General features: G+C 35.2%; 3 protein-coding genes across 9 annotated transcripts in view; 2 read left to right on the plus strand and 1 right to left on the minus strand.

The window, feature by feature from the left end:
• Positions 1-1,387: 1,387 nt before the first annotated feature.
• On the minus strand, positions 1,388-24,507 carry LOC128931783 (uncharacterized). 5 transcript variants are annotated; one of them, XM_078369490.1, is made up of 4 exons: positions 24,015-24,507; positions 19,288-19,435; positions 17,761-17,800; positions 1,388-1,520 (listed from the first exon to the last, which is right to left on the minus strand). In XM_078369490.1, exons 1-2 carry the CDS (start codon positions 24,505-24,507, stop codon positions 19,347-19,349), a joined length of 582 nt encoding a protein of 193 aa, XP_078225616.1. In that variant the 3' UTR covers positions 1,388-1,520; positions 17,761-17,800; positions 19,288-19,346. The 5 variants fall into 5 exon arrangements, with proteins under 5 accessions (XP_078225616.1, XP_078225615.1, XP_078225614.1 ...); XM_078369489.1 differs by having other exon boundaries at positions 19,258-19,435; XM_078369488.1 differs by lacking the exon at positions 1,388-1,520 and adding an exon at positions 9,639-11,158.
• LOC144582160 (uncharacterized) lies at positions 24,280-24,968 on the plus strand. The gene has a single exon (XM_078369493.1). It carries the CDS (start codon positions 24,891-24,893, stop codon positions 24,966-24,968), a length of 78 nt encoding a protein of 25 aa, XP_078225619.1. The 5' UTR covers positions 24,280-24,890.
• ADGRB3 (adhesion G protein-coupled receptor B3) overlaps positions 24,280-25,055 on the plus strand; it is a 771,381-nt gene continuing 770,605 nt past the window's right edge. For all 3 annotated transcript variants that reach the window (XM_078369486.1, XM_002746712.7, XM_008994633.5), the window contains exon 1: positions 24,280-25,001. The gene's annotated coding sequence lies outside the window, so the exon portion shown is untranslated. The remainder of the gene's footprint in view (positions 25,002-25,055) is intronic.

A 25,055-nucleotide genomic window follows, 5' to 3' on the forward strand; every position in this document is an offset into this window, starting at 1 on the left:
GCATGGGTTGAAATTGACAGGAGGTAGACTTGTGATGGTCAATACTGAGTGTCAACTTGATTGGCTTGAAGGATGTAAAGTATTGATCCTGAGTGTGTCTGTAAGTTGTCAAAAGTGATTAACATTTTAGTCAGTGGGCTGGGAAGGCTGACCCAACCTTAATCTGTATGGGCACCATCTAATCAGCTGCCAGTGAGGCCAGGATATAAAGCAGGCAGAAAAAAAATGTGAAAAGGCTTGACTGGCTTAGCCTCCCACCCTTCATCTTTCTCCTGTGCTGGATGCTTTCTGACCTTAAACATCAGTCTCCAAGTTCCTCAGCTTTGGGATTTGAACTGGCTACCTTGCTCCTCAGCTTGCAGGCAACATATTGTAGGACCTTGTGATCATTTGAGTTAAAAATACTTAATACATTCCTAGATAAATCAATAGTTAGATCTTAAAAAAATACTTTTATTATATATATATAGTATATGATATATATATATAATATATACTATATATTATAATATATATAGTTATATTATAGTATATAATATATATAGTATATGTGTGTATGTGTGTGTATATTATATATAGTATAGTATGTATATAGTATATATATACACACACACATACATACATATATTCTGTTTCTTCTGTTAGTTCTGTCCCTCTAGAGAAGCCTAACTAATACAGGTTGTATTTAGACAAATTCAAATATCAGACAGTTGGTCTGCCTGAAATTTTTGAAAAATGCCAACACCAACATCCTGAGAGGCATAAATGGAAGAGTATGGCTCTTCCAGATAAAGAGACTACACCTAAATCCAATGCTTTAAATATCACTGAAGTCTAAATGTTTTATAAAAGCTATAAAGAACATTATTAGAAAATTCCATTTTTCTCAAAAGAAACCATGTGTTACTGTATTATTATTATTAACTTACTTTGGTTATTGTGGTGGAGTTATATGACTACATTTCTCCCACTGCTAAGTATTCTGTTATGTTTATGAATGAGTACAGTTCTGTCATTTTCTCAATGTGACCAATAAGCAAACATTTATTTAGGGCCAGAAGGGGATTCTGGGGCTTAAGTCTTATTCTTTATTGATGCATACAGAATTATGTACCAAAAAATGGCAAATTCTATGCTATGGCAAGTGCTTATATATATGTATATGTGTATATATACATATATATATATACACACACACACATATATATACACACATATATATGTATATATATATATAGATCCAGGGATATATATGTCACTGGATATATACATGTATGTGTATTATATATATTTGTATAAAATATATGTATATATATATATCTCACTGGAGAACTATGTATGTGTGTGTGTATGTGTGTGTGTGTGTGTGTGTGTGTGTGTGTGTGTATCTCACTGGAGATTCTATTAAAAGGCAAATTCTGATTTGGTGGGTTGGCAGTGGGGCCTGAGATTCTGCATTTCTAATAAACTCTGGATCCTTGATTCACCAGTTGAGTAGCAAGGAGTATATCCTCAAAGAGCTATAAAATAAAGAATTAAAGTAGTTAAGAAAGGCTTCATAGAATAAAAGAATCTTAATAGTTTTACTTTTTGCAAACACGAAGGGGCAAAGTATAAGATGGAAAGTTATAATAGCAGTGTTTATTTCTTCATTCCTTACCTCGTGTATCTTCTCAGTAGCTAGCATTTAAAAGACACTATGTGCAGTGGTGAGGGCAGTGTCTTGATAAATCTTAGTATCTCTCACAGTGTTTTATATAAAAGAGGAGCTCAGTGAATATATATATTGAACATAATTTAATTTATGGCTAGGGAATAACCTGGAAAAGGAATTAGAGAAATTATCATGATACATTTGTGGGTTGGTAAAATAAATAGTTCCAATTCTAGAGAAGCTTAACTGTGCCTGGAAGGAGAGGGTGTAAAAAGATTATGAAATGTCTTGAAAGAATAACAGGGAAGTGTGCATTTTAGGTACTTGAAATTTTCTAAATTGGGAAATAAGATTCTAAAAATAATGTTTTAGACGATTATTCTGACAGTAAAAAGCAGTCTTGATTGAAGAGGTACAAAGTGGCCAATGGGAACCTGTTACACAATCCAGAGCACCTGGCTTTCCTTCTAATTTATCAGTCTCTGGCTTTAGTCATTTCCTTTGCCATTTTCTCTTTAGTCTACATAACAAATTGAGCAAACTAAGTGTATTCTAATTCCAGGACGCTGTGTTATTAGTGAAAATGAGACCCTGGTCATCTTTTTTCATTGTCCATATCAAAGTTTTTATATGCATAATCGGTATACTTTTAACCATTTATAACTAAATGTTAAAATCAACTTCTTGTCTGAATTGTTGATAAAAATTCAAACTGGGCAATTATTGAGCCTTTTAGTTACAAACATTTAAATTCCTCCATGGGTTACATTTAAACCTGTTAGTAAATATTCACATGTGGATTGTGAATAATTTCTACCTGTCCATGTTTGCATTTTCCTTTTCTGAACATTATCTTTTGATGAATCAAGTTTTTTTTAAAGAATAATTGATCCACTTTTTATCTATAACCAATAAAATATTAGGAATCATTTATAAATTTTGGAAAGGAAAATGCAGATCCTTCCCTAATAACCCTCAGAAGGAAGCGGTCATGCCAACACCTTAATTTGAAATTCTATCCTTCAAAACCGTGAGATGATAAATTTCTGTCTGTAAGCCATCTAGTTCATTGTTTGTTACTGTAGCCCTAATAAACTAATAAAATATATTTTGTGCATAAAAGAAAATAATGACCGAGAGAGATGAGTTAACTAATTAACTCATCTACGGGAATACATCCAATGATACCAGAACTTGTTCTCAAACTTACTTATCTCTGATTGTGAAGGCCTTGCCCTTAACTGCTGTACTACGTTAAAGAAGTGTAAGCAGTTAACAAACACAGAAAAATAAATTAATCCTCAATAAATGGTATTTTAAGAAATGATGACTTGTCTTAATTTTATATTGATAGAAAACTATGTAAAGACTACTGCTTGGTAGACGATTTTTTAAATTTTTCACTCTCCTTCATTGTTATTTAGATTATAAGTCAACACAGACTCATTTGTGGCATTTAGTAAGTTGGCAATATAAATATACAAAAATCCTTAGAATGTTTATCATTTTCACTCAGATAGGATTTATTTTTAAATATCAGTAAAACTTGGTAAAAAGTTTACCATTGCAAGATGGTTAGTAGTACCAATATATTAAAAACATTCAAAATAATCACATAAAGGGGAAGCTTTAAACAGATTATAGCACATTCATATGATGGAATTTTATGTGGCCATTAAAAGTGAAGACATAGAAAAAAGTTTTTAAAGCAATACCAAATGCATGCATTTTTAAATATTATCGGTAGAAAATTTTAAGTTTTATGAAAGAAGTGAGAACTACATAGTAAGATTTAACAGTTGTTAAATTTTACAGTTTGAAATTTTCCAAATTGGGGAATAACATTCTAAAAATAATGTTCTAGGACAATAATTATTTATTATGTAATCCCAAAGATTATTATATCAAAAAATAACACTCAGTGGATAGCTTTAAGAACATCCCATCCAAATCACTCTCCTTTCTTCTTTCCTCCTTTTCTAGTGGTAAACCCTATCCTGAAACTGTTACATTTGTTTTCTGTGTTGTATATATAATACAATTTTGAATTTTAGAATTACATAAATGATTTCATACCGTAATATCAGCTTTTCTATTCAATTGCTTTTAAGTTTGAAAAGCAAAATATATCACTTAAACAAAGCATTTTGAGGGGGGACTTATTTTTTTGGAGGATCAACTCACCATTAGTTTTAGGCTTCTACTGATCCCTACTACTTATCTGTGAGTGAGAAGTTGCTTCATTTAACTTGTTTGTATGAATGCTCGATTTCACTGAACTCACACAAGTGCATTAAAATCAGTCCGTGGTATTGGCGAGGTCACACAGAAACTGTCCTGCACTCACTACTTTGGGTCTCTTCTCACAGAGGACTTCCTTGGCCACTTGTAAAAAAACAGCTGACCCCAGCTTCTCCATCACTATCTACTCCTTTACATGGTCTTATTCATAATCATAGCGCTTAGCACCACATAGCATAAGCACATAGAGATCAGATAACTTTTATATGCTGTTCATTGCTGTATCATAGGACCTAGAATAATGCTTGTAACATAAGGACTGTTAACAAATATTATCAAATCAGTGGATGAATGTATAGAGTATAATAAAGGGAATGGAATTCTAAGTTAGATTTCAATCCATTTGGATTCTGTCCATAGATCCCATGTTAAAGTGGCTTTTATCCAAAAATATGTATACTCTTTCCTATTAAAACATTGTATTTGGAAGTTTTTAATTACCTAGCAAAGTAAAACAATTTAGAACACTTAAAATTTTGTATGTCTTCCAACAATCTCTAAACAATAAACAATGCATTTTGCATTTTATATTTTCAAAAGGATCCATAAATAGGACAAATTGTTTCTAACATTAAATTAAAAATTTATGAAAATATTAAATTAAGAATAATGTAGAGTCAGTGCTTACAAGAATTAGGTAGACAAAAACTAGAGAATGGACAGTAGTAACAGAAAGATGAAAGACCTGGTTTGTCTTCATCAAAAGCAAGTGATACTTTAAATTATCTTATAAAAGACTTTATTATGGTATATTTTGCAAATCAGGCTAAATGGCTTGTCAGCAGGAACAGGAATAATGAGTTTTCTTCAGATTATAATGAAAATTTACCTAACTAAATTTACTATCTGAGGTGTCAAATAAATGTAAGTTGTCAGGGCAGAAAGAAAAGGAAGTAAAATCTCTGTTATATCTCTATCATGTCTATCTCAGATGCCTGGCTACAAGACAGAGTAACTTTGGCATATGTGGAACACTTGCTTGATGATGAAATTAGGCTTCAGATTTCCTACAGTGTTGGATTCAGTGTGCTAGTTTCCAGAATATTCTACATTCTACATATTCCATGCTAGGCTTTGTGGACTCCATAGTTTCTGTCACAACTACTTAACTCTGCTTTTGTAGCTGCAAAACAGCCATAAATAACATGTAAGTTACTGGGCATGACTGTTATCTGATACAATTTTATTTACACAAACATGTTGCTGGTCCCATTTGGCCCAAGTTTTCCAATTCCTGATATACAGACTGGGAATAATAACGCTAAGTTTTTTTTCACAGAGTGGATATCAGCGATTAAATACATGTGAAAAGATTATTTCATAAACCATAAATTGTGAAACTCTAACATGATGTTCATTAGTATAAATGAAATTGTGACCTTAGACTTCATTCCATGAGTTATTTTTATTTTAAAACAATATTATGCTTCAGTATCATAGAAAGTAACTTTACTTGCTTTCATGAGATGCCTGATTCTAAAATCAGTTCTATAATATCGGAATACAGAATTCTAGACTTTTAAATCTATCTTTGAGTATAACTTTTGATGCTTCAGTTATGAAGAGTGTATGACACGAACACATCACTGTATTTTATTTGGTTAATGAAAATCAATAAAAACGTAGGATTAAATTATAAAGGGAAATAAAATTGATGACATTAAAATTAACAATGTAAAGGATGACACACTTTTTTACTGTGCTACCTTAAGGAGATAGAATGTTCTGAAATGAATTTCCATTGAGTATTAAGAGATGATGCTATCCATTTAAATAGATTTTAATTCATTCTAAATCATAATTGAAATACAAAGCACATGAGATGACCACATTAAAGAGTCATTGTTGAGCAAGACGGAGCTTGATGGCAGTTTTGCTGCCTGCTTGGGAATGCTGAGCAGAGGCAATGGCATTTCTGCTAGGAAATCTGGGAGAGCACATTTTACGGACATCTCTGAGGAGCAATTAAACAAACTGAATTCAATTAAAAATTGGCTTTAAACCAAGAGGATATGAACTTAGCCAGGAGAATAGAGTGATGTATTAAAAAAATTTAAAAATCCTAGACTTGGAGGCAAGATGTAGAGTATTGCACTGATTCAGATGCTATCTACAATGAGATCATGTTATTGCTATAATAGCAAATCATTTTAATAAGCAAAAACCTTCAGAAATTATTTCCAGGTCACTGCTTCAAGAGGTGAACTAAGTATCTGAGTATGAACCTAGCCAAAGTATTTAGTTTTAGAAATTGCTTTGACACCATTTAAGTTATTCTCCTTTCTGATCACAATTTCTTTAACAGATGATAGATATGCATTAATCTTCCTATATAATACATAGAAACCCACTTTTACTTTTCTAAGTTAATTATTTTGATTCAATTGAATACCGTTATAGACATGTTTTTCTTGTCTTACTGCTCCCTGTATTAGCCTTGTCAAAATACATAGTATAAATATATAGTTGACTTTTGAACAACAGGGGTTTGAACTGTGCAGATCCACTTATATCCAGATTATTTTCTCAATAAACATATTGAAAGAATTTTTGGAGATTTATGACAATTTGAAAAAAACTGCAATGAACCATGCAGTCTAGAAATATCAAAAACAGTAAGAAAAAAATGTATGTCATTAATACATAAAATATATGTAAATACTAGTCTATGTGTTAATCAAGTGTTTATGTTATCTGTAAAGACTCTGGTCAACAGCAGGTTATATTAGCAGGTAAGATTTGGGATATCAAAAGTAATATATGGGTTTTCACTTCTTTGGTTTCGTTGCCCCTAACCTGCACAATGTTTAAGGATCTAACTATATAAGAAACACTAATTTATGAAGACTATCCCCAGAAGACTGTGCTCCTATTATAAACATTTAGATATGTGAATAACATGGATTACAAATTATCTTTTTTTTATGTGAACTTTACTGCTAAATAATGATTTGGACATCTAAATCATGAAATGGAGAGTGTGTATTTTTTACAATTTTATACTTATCTATTAAATAAATGCTAATGCTCAAGTTTGAACATGCAGACCCAGTAGAAATGATTGTTTCTAGAGTGGTTAATAATAAACTATCTTGTTTAATATTATTTGTAAAAATATTATTACAATAATATAAATAATTATCATTTGTTATAATTAATTGCAAGATATATCAAAGAGATACTGTGTATAGAAAAACGGTGTTGTTACCACCATTTATTGCTAATTGTAGTAGCAATAAAATATATTACGCACTGATGTAAACCATGAGTTGTGCTAGCATTTTAGTTGCATTTTCCTCTTATACAGCATATTAAGTTTAGAAAGTAGTTGCTATTAGTATTTCCATTTTATATGTAAGAAAACTGACTATGACTGGGTGGGACCGTAATCAGTATTTATACTTCTTACGATTAATTCTACAACTTTCCAATGTGAAGACTATACATCCCACCCCACCTTACTGTTGAAGAAATCAGGTTTCAATAAAAGTTAAAAACCTTTAATGAGTAAGTGGCAATACTACAAATTAAACCCAGGATTCTGATTTCAGAATTAACCTTCTTAGCCAAGATGATATGTAAAATATAATCAGCAATATCAGTATCAATGTGGATGTTTATTTAGTTATATAATATTTAAATTAATTATCTTTATAGCTGGCACCATGACATTTCTCAGGGAGGAAACAAATATCTTTGGAAAATGCATTAGTGAGTTGCTTGGAAATATGATTTGACAACAGAAGTACAAGGATTTCAAGAGAAGATAAAATAATGTTCTGGTCATTTTTCCTGGAGAAAATCAGAAGAAATTGGGGAAAAGAATATGGAAAAGGAACAGGGCTACAGTTAAAGAAAATTTTAGGAACATGAATGTCTAATGTACAATGTCAAATTGTGTGTTGAGGGGTTAGTAATTTCAACAAATATTAAATTGGATTTTTTAAGCATTCTTACTAAGATCTCAGGAGACATAGAAGACTCCTATTAACACCATCTCTATCTACCTATCTATCTATCTGTCTATCTACCATCTATCATCATCTATGTATTTATGTCATAGGACTACAGTAACAAGATTCCAGCTAATTTACTTACCAGATTATTTTAACTAGGTGATAATTTCTCATTCTCATTACTAGAGATTTCATTTAAATATTCATTTCTCATTCTCTAGTATCGAATGTTATTTTAATCTTACCCAATAATTCCATCTTTGATATAAGTTTCTAATTGTAGATGTGGGGAAAAGATAGAAATGAAATGTTTGTGTTAAAAGAGTAATTTTTTTTTTCTTTTTGGCAGATGGATTGCTTTAGCTCAGGAGTTTGAGATCAGCCTGGCCAACATGGCAAAACCCTGTCTCTACCAAAAACAAAAAAATTAGCCAGGCATACTGATGCATGCCTGCAGTCCCAGCTATTCCAGAGGTTGAAGTGGGAAAAGCAATCACTTAAGTCTGAGAGGTCAAGGCTGCAGTTAATCAGGACTGTACCACTGCACTCCAGCCTGGATGACAAAGCAAGACCCTGAAGGAAAAGGGGGGAGGGGAGAGAAGGGAAGGAGGGAGGGAGAGAGGGAAGGAGGGAAGGAAGGAGGGAGGGAGGAAAGGAAGGAAGGAAGGGAGAAAGAGAGAAAGAAAAAGAAAGAAAGGAAAAAGAGAGAAAGAAAGAAAAAGAAAAAAGAAAGAAAGAAAAAGAGAAAGGAAGGAAGGAAAGGGAGGGCCCACCAAGTGTGGAGCAGGTTTACTGGGAAAGCATCTTACCTACCTACACATTGCTTGGTGAAATATCAGAATTCTAAAAATTAAGAGAAAATCCTAAAAGCTGAGAGACGGAACACAAAGATGACACTGACAAGAGAAAAATCAAACGGGTTCCAAAGAGTAATTAAAATATCAAAGTTGTCAAATGGATGATATAGGAATTTGATCAAATTTTAGGTTTGTTAGTAGAATCTGGTTCCATTCCACATTCCAACAGACATGAGCAAAATATATGAAGAGGAAAGAAACCTCTTTTGGTATATTATTCTTGATCTCATATGCTGTTCAGGTATCAACATCAATTTTCTTTACCTAACAGGATAGCTGACCTGATTCTAAAATTCCTATTGAATTTTAATGGAATTTCACAATTTTTTATGAACTCTATGGGCATAGACATAGAGTTCTTTGCTACAAAGTGATTCTTTATAAAGACTCAGAAGAGTAAGATGAATTTGTCTTAAAACACATACAATATTCTCTCCCAAGGTCTCCAATCTGGTTTTCTTTTTGTATTAATGGACAGACTCAACAATTTTTAGGAAATGAAAATATTGGTCATTGTGACAAATTAACTCTTACCCCTTAATAATTGCTTCAAAAGAATGTTGCAATTTAGTAACCCATAGTAATGATCCTAGAACACCGCTTAACACCTTTTGAAAACTTCAGTACCTGGAAACAGCTATAGAGTTTAACCTTAAATTTTAATTTTTATGATCTAAATTTTTAATGATTATTACAATCTGCTCTTTACTGTAAGCACATGACAGAAATTTAATATTCCAATTTCTTGAGACTTAATATAGAAGCACTCAATTATACTGCCAAAGTCATATGCTCTTTTTTTCAAAAGGGTTTAAGTAGTCTGACATTAGCTAGAAACATTCACCTCAGAATAAAACTTTACATTCAATGCCTCTTTCAACAAACTTTTAATCATGTAGATTTCAAAAACATGAAAATTGTTATAGTTAACACATGCCTTGAATATTTTGCCACTGTTGAGAATTATGGTGATTACTCTTCAATAATCAAGAATGAAAAGTAGGTTTAAAGATTCCAGTAATACTTTCTCATTTGTATGAATACTTTAATAGATATTTTGATAGTTTATTATTTCTGTTTTCACAGAAAGAAATCTAAATTTGAATTTAAAATTACCATATTTATCCTGAATTATAGATAAATTTTTCATTACCCAAGTTCGATTAAATGAAAAATTCTTCAACATCATTAGGGATGTATCTGAATGCTGGTTTTATATGTTACTTGTAACTGGGCGTTGTATTCAGAAGTAAGAACAGATTTATGTTTTAAATACTACTTGTGAAAACATAAATCAACACTATCATATACATAATATTTTTGAAGAGAATTTAAACATGTTCAGAATTTACAGATAACCAATCGGACGCCAAATGTCATGGCATAAAAGTTACTACCTCAAGACAACTGCCTGATGCAAATAGTTTTCTATATCTAGATTTTATTTTGCTTTGCATTGAAAAATATGTAGAAGCAGTTAAGCTTAAATAATTATATTTGTACTAGTAAACCATAGCATAGAAATGTTTATATATGCTTTTTTAAACTTTGCTGAGTCCTTGATAAATTTGGTAAGGCAAGTAGTCTCTAGTCTAATAAAATGTAAGACCATTGTTACAATGTGAGATATAGAACCATTTTTCTTCACTCTGCTCAGTGCTATCTACAGTATTTCAGACCAAAGCTTTTCTTTGCCTTGAGAACAGGAGGCTTTTGTATCCGTCTTTACTTTCTCTGTGTTTAACTCAGTCATACAATATGCTTGTCAACAGCACCAATAGTTACCACTTCTTAAAGTTCCTTTTACTTCTGCCACTGTATTTGGCATTTTCCATGTTGTTCTTAATCTTTATATTAGTGTTAAGTAAGTAGTATTACCTTAATAATTGTTTTTTTAAAAAAAATGCTAAAACTTGGTGTAAAATGATTTCTCCAAGTCTACAACATTATTAGGAGGCTGAGTCAGAATTCAAACTTTGGCCTGTCTCAAAAGCTATATTGCATCACTGCTGTGTTTTGGTTATCTTTGCACTGTGGGCAATGATAATCTCCTTTGAGATTTCACATACGGCATATGTACTGCTGGAACAAAGGTGTAACAAACATTCTTCTTAAATGGGTGCATTGATAACATTTTATTAGTTCTATGAATAGTTCTCTTTCACTTCCATGAAGTCCATTTATAATTTTAATTAATTAATTTGAAAGGAATTGTATTTCCTCCCTGAGTCTTCAATTGTACTCATCAACAATCTCAGTGGTTATAAGATGTTTGATCAGTTCTCTGTCTGGACCAGGATAAAACAAGGTAACCAGAATGGCTTCACATCAATTGAAGGGTGCCTGTTATAAGTAGTTCCAATGCAGGTCCCAGGATAGAATGCCTATATCTTAACAAATAAGAAAAGATAATACAGCATAGTTTTGTTCAAGAAATATGATAATAAATAAATGTACTCCAGAGAAAAGAATAAAGAATTATCTCAAGAATTAAAAGAAAAACATATCAAAATATAAATGATTTTGAAAATATGAAAAAGTAATAGACCACCAAAACCTGGATTCTCATTTCAACTTGGTCATTACTTCACTGGGTAATACTGGGCTGTTTGTTCTTGGTGATTGTGTCTCAGTTTCCTTATCTATAAACCAAGGACCTGAAAGTATATCATTATTTCCCAGACTTGTCTGATCATAGGAATCATTTATGGTTATGTTTAAAAACATAAGGCTAAAAAGCTGAAAGAATCAGAATCTTTGTGGAAGGAACTCAGGGTATATGTATTTTAGTGAACACACCAGTTTACACTGATGATGAAACAAGTTCAAGAAACACAGGAGTAAATTGTTTCTAGTGTTTCTTATGGTTTTAAAAATCTATAATTCTATTCTGTAACTCTGTGACAAAGTTGCTATAGAGTAATGGGGAGTGGATAAATTGAATGATTCATCATTGCCAATATTTGGGCTTAATTTAGATTATTTTCCCAAATTTATAAGTTAGTTTTGAAAAATTGGCTTGGTATATATTTTGTTGTTACCAAGGGTCCTGAAATGAGGACAGCATGAAAAAAAAAAAATTCTGAGTTAAATTAAAATACAATTGCATGTGTGAAACATGAAATTTTTCCTGTTTTGTACCTTCAGTAATTCAGAAGGTAGCACTTGTTCAATGAAGATACTTCATTCGTAGCCTATGGGGAGACTAAATAAATTGATGTGGATCTGCATTTTCTTATCTTAATGACAGATTAAAGTGAAGTTTTTATTATTTCTAATTCAGTTAGATTCAAGAGAGGCACAAAGGGAAAAGGATTAATAAAATGCATGCTGAATCCATTTCCTTTTCTATAACAAAGATGTGAGGATACATTCAGATAATTGATATCAAATTACCAGTGTGTTTTTCTCTTTAAGTCACTGAATAACTGCTTTATAGTTAATGTCCTAAGGATTAAAATGTCACCTGATTGTTGTGCCTGCAAGCTGGCCAGCATCAACTTCGAAATTTTACTTAAGGGGCTGTAGGATACAGAGAAATTATTTCAGATGTTGACATTGAAAGAGACAATTAAGTAGGTCAGATGGCTTTGAAAAACAGAGCATTTGATTAGCTATTTACCAATTTTCTCCTTCATAAAAGCAATTAAGATTATAGAAAGACAGTGTTAATATAGAAATGGTGAATCTGCTTGAGATTTAATCTTCAATAGCAAAATCAAATAACCTACTATAAAAATTATCTTTTCTATAATTGAGACTTTCAAATTCTCTATAGTATTAAACATTCAGCATATATATGAAGGATTTTAGTAAACAGATTTCCCCCCCAAGCCTTGAAATTTTTGATAAAAAAAATTTATCTTCAAGAAATTTTGTTTAAATATTAAAATGGTTGAAAATTGATAATATATATAACTCTTGTTAACTATGATCAAAATAATACCAGTCAGTCATTTGGATCAGTAGAAACACTCATTCTAAGATTTTAAAAATTAAGGATATTAGAATAAAAGAAAGAATCCTATATAAAGAAATGGATAAAACAGGTAAAAAATTTCAAATGTGCAAAAATAACAGGAAATGTGAAAAAGATTCTGCCTTTATGGCACAGATGTTTAATAATATAAGAAGACAGGAGGAAGCATTACTCAGTTCCTACTTTGATTCTATCTTCAATCAAAAGATAATTATTTTCACTTTAAAAGTATGGACCAATAATGTTTACGAGTAAAATGATACCCGAGAAATCAAGAAAATAAAAGAATCTTTGGGTACTTTATCAGTTTTTCAAATGTCCTGGACTACACAAATTATATCATGGTATATTTAAAGAAAGTATAGGTGTTCTTATTAAAGTATTTCCAACTGTGTTTGAAACATCTTGGAAAATAGGTTGGCAGGGAACACAAATAGTAGTAAGTGATAAAGACTGCCTCTATTTTAAATGGGAAAAAGGGCCGAATTCTAGAAATTGTAGTGTATTAAATTTTATAAACTATTTAGATTTAATATTAATCTCTGTAAAAGTTACAAAATATATTACAGAATAGGTGGCTTGTGAATGTATAGTAAACAAAATGGGGAGAAATAGACACCAGCATGGCTATACTAAGAAACAATACTATTAATTTAACAACTGCTAGGGATATCACAGAAGGACTGTTGTAAGCATAGTACCTATTCTTCTTCCTCTTACAAGGTATTTAAAATAATCTATCATGTTCCTGAAGAAAGAAAAGATAAATATGGATTGGCTGAATAACATTCTATAATGACTAAAAGGATCTCAATTAGTGAGCTAGGCAAACAATATTTATCAAGTGCTGTCCAAAGGCTGATATTATGGCACATGATAATATCCTTGCCCTCTAGAAGTTTGTATGTTTAGTTGTATGTTACTGACACTGTGTTTACAATCCTTCAATCATATTGCATTATAATGGAGAAATGGTTCCAGTTGTATGTTACTGACACTATGTTTACAATCCTTCAATCATATTGCATTATAATGGAGAAATGGTTCCAGTTGTATGTTACTGACACTATGTTTACAATCCTTCAATCATATTGCATTATAATGGAGAAATGGTTCCAGTTGTATGTTACTGACACTATGTTGAAACACTGGCCACTGATTTCTTGGAAAGCACTTCAGATCTGTAGATGTCACTGATTATGGAATAATATCTAACATATTAAATGATAGAATCCAGCAAGAATATGTCAGTGAACAGTGTACACCACATTTCACAGATTCTTTGCTATTCCTTTCATTGAGAATGGTGACTATGTTAAGATCTAGAGATTTTTTACCTCTCTCCCCAACCAGTGCAGTCCCCTCCACCAGCACCTTGAATCTGAACAAGCTTAGTGACTGTTTGACTTAGAATAATGTCAGATATAAATCTGTACCAATTTAGAGACCTAGGTCTTAAACACCGACAGATTTCTTTTCCTATATTTTGGAATACTGACTTAGGAAAGACAGCTGCAATGCTGTGTAGGAGAGCAAGCAGCCCTATTGAATGGTATGTGTAAAGAGGTACTACATCCTCTGTTACAACTCCTACTGAGCTTTCAGCCAACAGCTAGTACCAAATGCCAGTCATAGGGGTAGCTATTTTGGACAAGGAATCTTCACACTCAGTTTGTGCAGGCTGACCCTTGAAAGACAGTGTCAAAAGACAAGCTGTTCTAACAGCAAAGGCTTCCGCAGATTGCATATTTATGAGACAAATAAATTGTTATTATATGTCGCGGTTTTTTTTGTGTATCTCTCTTTCTGTATGCATGTCTCTCTCTCTCTCTCCCTCTCCCTCTCTCTTGCATTCTCTCTTTCATACACACACAAACATACACACTTAAGGTCACAAATTCAAATGTATAAAGTAATAAATAGTTAATTATAAATATAAATAAATATTTAGATCAATGTATTTTAACTGTCATTTTAATATGAACCAGCAGTGCATAGAGTAAAAATTTCTATCGCCTATACTTTATTTCAGGTAAGTGATTTGGTTAAGACAACATGATAGTATTATTAGAAAGATTAAGAGCTAGCGTTAGCTCAAAGTGATCAGGCTGTGACAAGCTCTTCCGGGTATAAACCAGATGCTTTAGGTTAAGCTACATTTTGGTTTTCCAAGCTCACTTTCCAGTACGCTTACCTTGTTACGACTTAGCTCCTCTATATATGTGTGTAAAAATTTTAGTAAGATAATTGCTAGAAAAATATTTGAGGAGGTGAAGGGCAGTGTGTGTGTGTGTGTGTGCTTCATGGCCTTATTCAACCAGGCATTCTGATCTTGGTTTACTGCTAAATTCTCCATGGGTCTTTAGATTTCATAACAGTTATCGTGAGATTTTTCTAAGCGATAGAAAATGTAGCACTCACTATGTGTCTTGTACTATATTAGGCAGGAGTTTGTAATGATGGAGCTAACATACTAATAAAAAAAAAAGATGAAGACCAATTAGATAAAAATGGTAACTAGAATAAAACAGATAGATAGGCCCCAGTGTGTGATGTTACCCTTCCTGTGTCCATGTGTTCTCTTGTTCAACTCCCACTTATGAGTGAGAACATTCTAACATGTATGCCTATGTAACAAACCTACATGTTCTGCACGTTTATCCCAGAACTTAAAGTATAATTTAAAAAAGGGGGAAAAAAAGTTTACTTGAGTACAAAAAAAAAAAAGAGATAAGTACCTTGAAAGAGAACACAAGGAGAGAGCACCATAAATTGAGTGGTTAAAAAAAAATTTAAAAGCTCTTAAAAGGGAATTTTCAAGATGAAATCTGAGGCATGAGAACCAGGCAGGGCAGGCCTATAAAGTTTCTCCTAGCAGTGAAAAAAAGGGAATTTTATTCCAGGTAGAATGATCTTGACATTGGAAGATTGTAAGGAGATAAAAATGTAGTGTCCTTGCGACTTAAAAAAAGGTTAGTATAGCTTGGGCATTATATGTAAGCAGAAGTGTGGCACAAGATGAAGTTAGAGAGGGGACCAGATGAGGTAGGGCACTGTTGGCCACAATTAAAGTTTGAATTTTATTATTTGTGTTATGAGAAGTAACGAGTTAAATTTTTTTCCATTTGATTTTAAAGGCATACATTTTTGAAGTATAATTTAATAGAGATAGTTTTTTTATTATTATACTTTAAGTTCTGGGGTACATGTGCGCATAGTGCAGGTTTGTTACATAAGTATACATGTGCCATGGGGGTGGTTTGCTGCATCCATCGCTCCATCATCTACATTAGCTGTTTCTCCTAATACTATCCATCCCCAATCCCCTCACCCCCTGCTATCCACCCCCTAGCTTCCCCACCCCGCAGGCCCCGTGTGTGATGCTCCCCTCCCTGTGTCTCTGTGTTCTCATTGTTCAACACCCAGGAAACTGACACAAGAACCAAAAAAACACTGCATGTTCTCATTCATAACTGGGTGTTGAATAATGGGGAACACAGGGACACAGGGACGGGAACATCACACACCACACACCGGGACCTGTTGGGGGGTAGAGCTAGGAGAGGGGTAGCAGGGGTTTGGAGGATTGGGGAGGGATAGCATGAGGAAAAATACCTAATGTAGATGACAGGGCGATGGATGCAGCATACCACCACTATGGCACATGTATACCTATGTAACAAACCTGCACGATCTGCACATGTACCCAGAACTTAAAGTATAATAAATACATTTTAAAATATATATATAAATAGATAAAAGAAAAGACTAGGCAAAAACTATATGCTTTACCAAAAAAGGATGGCCAGGGAAAAGGGAAAGAACTGGTTAGGTTTGAGATGTGTGTATTGAGAGTATATCATCAGCTGAATTGTGCCCATCTCCGCACTCCCCTCACCCCATTTGAAGAGGCAGTAAGAGGTCAGCTATGTGCAAGCTAGAGAAAGGGGCCCCAGGGGAACCAGTCCAATAGGCAACTTGATTTTAGACATCTAGCCTCCAAAAGTGTGGGGGGAAAAATGAATTTCTGTTGCTTAAACCACCCACATTGTGTAATTTTATTATGATGGCCCTGGGAAACTTACACAAAATAAAACAGCCAATATTTGTCAAGGGATTAGATGTAGAGTGATAGAAAATGATCAGCAAACATCATTCCCATGTTTGCCAACTGAATAACTAGGTGGATAGGGATGCCATTTCCTCAAACAGAAAGACTAAGGGAAGAACACATTTCTTTGGAGTAATCAGGAATCTTCCTTTAGTTACCCTGAATCTGAGATGACTGTGAGGCATATTTGGTAGAGATATTAATTATGGAAGTTGATTATTTAAAAATCTAGAGCTCAGAGCAGATATCCTTGTTAAAGGGACATACATGGGGTGTCTGTTCTTATGTGTGTATGTATGTATACATTTTTATAGTGATATTCTATATTAGGAAATGGATTAGACCACCAAGGAAGAGGTGGTGGAGAAATAAGGGAAGCATATTCAACACTTATCTCTAAAGCAGCCAGCATTTCAAGTTCATGTGGAAGAACAAGTAAAAGACACTCAGAAGTGTCTCAGTGTCTTCTAAGCGATCAGTGATGTAAAAGTATATCTGGGAGAGTATGCTAAAACAGAAACCAAAATAGAAGTGGTTTCCAAAAGGAGGGCATTGCATTTAAAATGCTGCTGAAAGCTGGAGTAAGATGAGAAAAACATTTATCCCTTTAACTTGGCAACATGAAGGTCTTCGGTGATTTTTGACAAGAATTTTTCAGTGGAATTGTGGGGGTGGAAGCCAAAATGGATTGAGTTGAGAAATGAGAAGGAAGTGAGGAAGTGAAGTGAATGTGGCAGCTTTTTAAAAAAGATTGTTTATGAAGGGGATTTGAGAAAGAGGTTGTTTATCAGACGTTTTTAGACAGGTATTATTGCTATAAAATATGTATGCCAATCAAAGTGGTCCAGGAGACAGGGAGAGAGTATTGGTATGAGAGCGGATAGAAGTAAGATCCAAGTTACCTGTAGAGGGGCTGGCTTCTTAGATAAGGGCAGCATCTCCCTGGAGATATGAAGAGAGGAGAAAATGGGTGAAGGTACAATCAGTTTAATGAATGTAAGGCATTTCCATCTAATCACATCTATTTTATAAATAACAAGTGAAAAAAGTTTATCACTTATAATTCAAGAGTTAAGAAGCATTTTTAATAATCAAAGTTACAAAACATTCATAGGATACAATAAGAGAAGGAACTTATAAGTAATAGTCTGTGTGGTGAGGCCATGAGAACTACGTGACTGTAAATTTACAGGGACATCTAACTGCCTGAGGGTGTGAATTTCTTCAATAATGCTCTGGTGCATGGGCCCCCGAAGGGCAGTTGTGTATTACAGTAAGTATGGCGATTCAGCCAGGAAAATGTAGTAGACAGCTGAAGAATTTTGTAAGTAAATTATTATAACGATGGGTGTGGAATCCATGGGGTATGCATTAGTTACCTACTTTTGCATAACAAATTATCCCCAAATTTAGCAGTTGGAAGCAACAAACATTCCTGACCTATACTGTCTGTAGATCAGGAATCCAGAAGCAGCTTAGCTGCTTGATTCTGGCTCCAGTCTCTCACGAAGCAGTAACCAAGACATTGGCTGGACAAGTTCTCTCAAGACTTGAGTGAGGAAGCTTCCACTTCTAAGCTCACTCATGTGTCTTTTGATAGGCCTCAGAAGGGCAGACTCACATGGACCTCTCTATTGAGGACTGCACCACAACATGGCACCTGGCTTACTGGCAAACAAGTGGTCTAAGGAAGAGTAAAAGAGACCCCAAGATGAAACAGTCATTTTATATCTTAACATCCCATTGCTATTACCATATTCTGTTTGATAAAAGCAAATTTCTAAATCTAGTCCACATTCAAGAGAGAGATAATTACACAAGGACTACATACCAGGAAGTAGGGATCATTTGGGTCTATGTTAGAGGCTGCCTACCACAGGGTATAAGGAAGAAAATGAAGATAAGAGCAGAAATTGGTGGTAATCAATAAAATAAAGATCTGAATTTTGTGAAAGACTTGATTCCATGTGGTTACTTAGCAGGTGAGTTTATAAAAGTAGAAGGTTGTAATTAGAGAATTGAAACATTAAATTTTAAATATTGGAAGTGGTTTAGTCACTAGTTAGACTTTTTAGTTAAAGACCACAGGGAAATATGGTTGAACTGGTATTAAAAAACAAAACAAAACTAAACTAAACAAAACAGAAATAGAATGAAGCTAGTGTGTCAGGATAAGACATCTGCATGGGTGTTGAAGTCGTGAGAAGAGGAATGGAAGTCAGGTAGATAGGAAAACTGTGAGCTGGCAGCTAAAAGATGCCATGACTGGAAAATATAACCTGGAGGAAGAGGCAAAGGCAGATGCCATGATCTCTACAAAAAGGTGGGCATGAAAGTGAAATGAGAAGTAAAGATGTGAAACCAAAGGGGAGAGTAAGGATACTGATTCTGCCACTGACCCATTTAATCAGGGTGTGGAAGCAGCATACCCACAAATTGCTTGTTTGACATAGTTGGAAGAGATGTCATGTCTTCATAAGAGCAGGCTTCAGTTAATGAAGCAGGTAGAGAGAATATTCTCCCTCTTGCTTGTTGGTATAAAGGAGCATGGAGATCCGGAAGGCAAAATGAGAGAATCTGGCAGGAAAAGAAATGGTGGATATAAGTGGATCAGAATTGGTAGGAACCGGAGTGAATATCGACGAATGTTCAGAAATAATGGGTGGTCCATAGACCACCTGGTGTTGGTAAAGGTCAGCAGATGTGCTGGTCCTGGCAGCTTTAGTTATTGTCATCATTAATGGTAAAGTAAGACTTCTGTCTAAGAAAAGAAAATTATTAGAGTGGGAGAATAATAAAAATGGAAAGGACTGTCTGTACATCAGCAGATGATAGCAAGGCCGGAAGGGAAAAGCTAGTAAAACTATGGAGGTGTTCAAAATTATGATAGAATAGAGAGGCATTTCCAGCCTGTGAGTGAAAAAACTGATTCATTCTTGTGTAGGATTTTATTGCATTTTTCTCTCACTGCTTCTGTTTCTTGTGAGACACCTTCTGTTATTTAGAATATGTCAGGAAGAACATTAGACATTACACAATCAAGCTCTTTTCTGTGAGATAACTGAAGTCCAGAGAATTCACAGCTTCTTGTCCTTAGTGAGGAATGAAGAATCTTGATTTCTAGTATACCTGAAATTTCAGAGATTAATGATAATGGTGTAAATATAGTAACTTTATATGAAAAACAAAGTAGCTGAAAAAGGATAAATTTAGAGGTAAATTTATGTTTCATTACAAACACACATTGTGAGCTTTTAAAGTCCATATTTTCCAAGATGTTGCTACAACACACAAATGTGACACTATGTGTTATTTACTTACAGCATTTCCAGAATGCCACCAATGAAAACTTGAAAATTGATCGCCAAAAGCATTTACCAACTTTTCTTTTTTAACTTGTATCGTTGTATAGGGAAATAGTGATAAAAAATTGAAACCTGATGTAACTGGGATTTTTGGACTAAATTTAACCATGACTTTGTCTAGCATGGAATAGGGTTACACTTGAACGAACCCAGGATAGCTGTTCTATGACATCTCCTTTAACCGCAACTCTATCCCTTTATTTTTTAGTACTGTTATGTACTTTCTATTCTGGGATGTCCAAGTAGAAAATAACCAATTTGTTTTTATATAGATACTAGAGGAAATACAGCTTGGTTCCTGAGAGACTTCCTTTTTTAATAATAAAATAATAATAATGAGGAGGAGTCAGAGAAGAAGAGGAAGAAACTGTTTCTGTTTATTGTAAATATGCTACTTTTAATGGTAAGTTAAGTACTCATAATGTAATCTTGTAATATTTTGATCATTTAATTAACATTCCAAAAGCTTTGTGTCTGTATGTGTGTGTGTGTGTGTGTATATATATCTACCATATATATATAGTACGTTTTTACTAAATATGCCTTAATTTTTTATTGGGGATATGTATATATCTAATACATATAATCTAATATATATATGTGGGTATGTATATATCTTATATAATCTAATATATATCATATATGTATGGGATATGTATATATCTAAATACCAAATACTAAAACATTAAGGCATATTTAACAAGAAGTAACCTACAAACCTATCCATGCTTCTTAAAGCCTTACTGAAAATAACAAGTTACAGAATTTAGAATGTGGTAGTAATACCAGAAAGACTGTAAGAGAAAAAACAGAAAACACTTTCTACAATTGACCAAGCATATTCTAGAAACATTCTTACTGAGTAGGAGAATTGTGCAATGATACTGAATTTTAAACAATGATCCTGGAGTGTAGGGTTATTCTCAAAACGAAGGGACTAAATTTAAAACACACAAACAGATGAAAAATAAAGATAAATTATACTTTGAAACCCCATTATTCCAAACTCATCTTAATGAAATGAATTAATAGGAGAGATAAATTTGAAAGCCTTTAACACTAGATACTTCGGTCAATCTAAAATGCAATACCACTCCATATTTCAATATGCGAACATTGACCTCTCAATAGTCCTTTTGTAAGTCAGCAAGGAAACTTATATAATAATCAGTTTATACATTAATTTGGAAGTTTTGAAAGGAAATGCATCACTTTATCAAAGAGAAATACAAAGCAATGTAGCAAAACTTCCCAACTAAATATATGTGTACCAACTGAAATATACATATTCTATATATAAACATATGTGTATGTGTTCTTACAAATGTGTACATACATATACACATATGTATAAAATATATGTATATGTGTTTGTATATATATAAACACATACACTTGGACTTGTGAAAGAGACCAATGAAAGCAGATAATACTAATTTGAAATGGTGATTTTAATATGTATTAAATCATAAAAGTGGACCAACATCAATAGGACTGAAAGGACAGAGCTGAGGGTGTGTAAACTGCTGTTCTCTTTTTGCTGTTGGGTCAACATTGTCAGCAATGCTTTCACATGGAGCATCTTGCAGACATGAAACAAAGTGGTTCCCCCTTGATTTGCCTTTGGATTGTGCTGTTGTTAGTGTCCAGAGACCAGACTGTCCATAGAGGGTTCTTTTTGTGATTCTTGATTATAGTCCCCTGAGGAAGTCAGATGAGCCTGGGGTTACTGGAGACTGTGTCTTACTTGGCATATTTATCATCCACAAATCATCTGCTATAAATACATCTCAGCAGGATCATCATCAGACCAGCTCAGTAGCCTGCAATTTATGAAGGTTATGAGAAACAGTGTGAAGGGTGAAGCGCTTTATTAAGGGTGGCTTTCTTTTCTGACCCTGCCCTGCATTCTACTTGAATATAAATGATCCCAGGAGTAAGTGATCCTTTCCATTTAGCATTAAGACTTTTAAATTGTTCCTTTCAACAGTTATTCTTATGCCACTGTGTCATGACTAAGAATTTCTAAAAAACATCAAAATCAAGTGTTAAAAGATAATATGAGAAATCACTACATGAAAAATAGAACTATAACTGAATCTCACATTACATTATTTCCTTTTTATGTATAAAAGAATTTTTTCTCTATTTTTATTCCACATCTATCATGATTTTTTTCATTTGGGTAAAGTAACAGAACTAACCAAATTGCCTTGCAAAAATCATGATTACAATCTCCAGGGAAGCTGAAATAAATAAAATGTTTTTCTCCTTTGTGTTGCTCAATGTTCTTTGTTTTTAAAAGAAAATGTGTTTGCTTAAACGATTTTTCAAAATTTGTTCTGGACATAAACCCTATTTCCTTTTAACATTTCCTTAAATGAATAAAAAATATTGTAAGGAACCAAAATGCCACAAAACCAAAATGCCACCCAGGCTGCTCTCTTGCCAGTGATTTGTTACTGGGAAAATAGTTAAAGCCTGCTGGGGAATGATTAACTGTTTGCCTAACAGAGTGTTATTCCAGGCACTCGTTTAAAAAGGGAAAGCCTTGAAGAGGGTCACTCTATTAATATGTATAAGAAGTAGAGGGCCAATTACAACATTTCAAACAACTCCAGTGGATAAAAGACCATCAACATCTTCCTGTTTTCACTATCAGCCTCTTTTAAAATGGTGTTCTTGGCTATCCACAATCGCCCCGGGGGAGAGAAACAACAAGCAGAGGAAAAAAATGCAAAAGAGTGAGGGGAACAAATGATGGAAAATTGCTTTATTCAACTTCACCTGTCGCTGGAGAAAGTCACCCTTAAGAAGATTCCAGCACTTTATATCAATTGCCCATTATGGTTTCCTCCCACCACATCACTGCACTATTTTAGCACTTGTTTTGCAAACCACCAACTGCGTTTACAAGTACAGACATAATCAGGAAGAGAATGACCTTTTGCAGCATGTATCTGAGCTAGTTTATCAAACACTTCGTCAGCCAACTGTCCAGGAGGCAAAATGACTGATAGATGATAGCTAGATAGACAGGCAGATAGATTAAAACGTGGGGAAACTTATCTCTTTTCCCTTTTTCCCTTCTATGTAATCTGGTTGTTTCTCTTCACCCCTTTTCTTCCCACCCCGTCCCCAAACCTGTTACTAAGGAAACTTGAAAAAGAATCAGATACATTAAGACTACAAAACAAAACAAAAGTTTAGACCCCGAAACCATGATTCCATTGCCAAGCAGAAAGCAATGCAAGAGCCCAACCTCGGTCGCCGCACCGCGGTCCTGACAAAGCCTGTATGGAGCCAGAACAAATAAGATGTTAATTGCAGCCTTCCAGAGAAAAACTACTATTGTTCCAGCCAGAGACATGCAGCAGTTCGGGAGCTGGGATGTGCCCCCTCCGTTGCGAATTGGATCAATTCTGAATCCCAGTGCTGAAATGACAGCTCTCTGGCTGCGTCAGGTCCACGCTGAAAGACAGAAAGAAAACGACGATCAAGTCCTGCATTCACTTCCCACCCTTCAGAGTCGCCTTCCCATCCACCGCACCCCCCTGCCTTGCCTCCTAGTGCGTTTCTCTTACAGTTGGTCGCCGCCAGCCCCAGCGGTGGGAACTGAGGATGCAAAAACCTCCCAGACGCAGAAAATACCGCTTTCGGGACGTGCTTGGGTTTGAGCAGCCGTGACGTGCAGGCGCACCGCGGCCCTGGCTGGAGCTCCTCGGAGCCCCCTCCCGCCCGCCTCTCCCCCGCCCTCCCGCCGGGACTCCCTCCTCTCCCTCCTTTCCCACCTCGCGGCTCCCCTGCCTTCTCTCTCACACTCCCGCCCGCGCCCCCGGGAGGCAGAACTCCAGGAAGTCTCAGCGACTGTGCCGCGCGAGCCGAGCCTCTGGCGGGCGGCAGTGCGCACCGCAACTGTGCCGGAGAGGGGCGCGCGGCACCAGGGACGCGAGCGCCCCCGAGCACGCGGGAGGCCGCTGCGCGGACACGCTCCCGGGACACGCGCAACCCCCGCGCACGCGCCCAAGGGAGAGCGAGCACCGCGCGCGCGGGCGCGCACACCAGAGACACAGCTTTACTATCTCGCTCCCTCTCGCGCCTCCCTCCTCGCTGGGCATTCAAACAGCTTTCCGACATCACCAGCCAAGGATTTTTCCCCCCTCTCCTTAGTCGCCGTCCGTCCATCAGTACCTGCAGGGGGGAGGAGGAGGAGGAGGGAGGAAAGCGAAAGAGGAAAAAGCATGAGCTTGAGCCTTCCGATCCGACCACGAATATTCCTGTCATAAACCCACCGCCCCAACAAATCTGCCATAGCAGCAGCCGCCGCCGCCAGTCACTTCTCGTCTCAGCGCTTTCTTTGCTTCTTGGCTAATCGGTTTGTTGGGGGTAGATTTTATGAAACAAATCTTCACTCTTAAGCCACTTAACATTTTTGGGGGGTTGCATAGAGTCTCCTTTGGGGGGGCTTCTCCCTCCCTTTAGCCCCCCTCGGCTTGGAGGTTGTATTCAGTTGGATAAGGGGCCAGGCTCTGGGCTCCTGGTGGCTTTTTTTTTTCCTCACTGCCCCTCCTTTGGTCTTTGGTCTCCCCCCAACCCACCACCTTTTGCTTTTCGTATGTGTGCATTTTTAAAAATAAATCCTGATTTTGGAAGCTGAGCCGGGGAAAATGGGCAACGGTGATTGGGACCGAAGGGGAGTCTCTCCGTCACTGTTGCTGGGACGCGTGCCTGTGCTGGTGTCTTAGAGCAAGAGCCTCCCTGAGCTTTCGGAGTGGAAGGTAAGGAAGGGGGTCCGGGGGTCACCTTCCCTCTGCCGGGGGTCGCCCCCCGTG

This window comes from Callithrix jacchus, chromosome 4 (genome assembly GCF_049354715.1).
Source record: "Callithrix jacchus isolate 240 chromosome 4, calJac240_pri, whole genome shotgun sequence".
Lineage (NCBI taxonomy): Eukaryota > Metazoa > Chordata > Mammalia > Primates > Cebidae > Callithrix > Callithrix jacchus.

What these genes read in the sequence shown, in the direction of transcription:
- LOC144582160 (XM_078369493.1), top strand. Translation starts at nt 24,891, where the DNA reads ATGGGCAACGGTGATTGGGACCGAAGGGGAGTCTCTCCGTCACTGTTG.
- LOC128931783 (XM_078369490.1), bottom strand. Translation starts at nt 24,507, where the DNA reads ATGACAGGAATATTCGTGGTCGGATCGGAAGGCTCAAGCTCATGCTTT. An exon ending in GAAGGCAGGGGAGCCGCGAG is followed by an intron (nt 19,436 to 24,014) that starts GTGGGAAAGGAG and finishes TTTTCCTGCCAG; the next exon opens with ATTCTCTCATTTTGCCTTCC.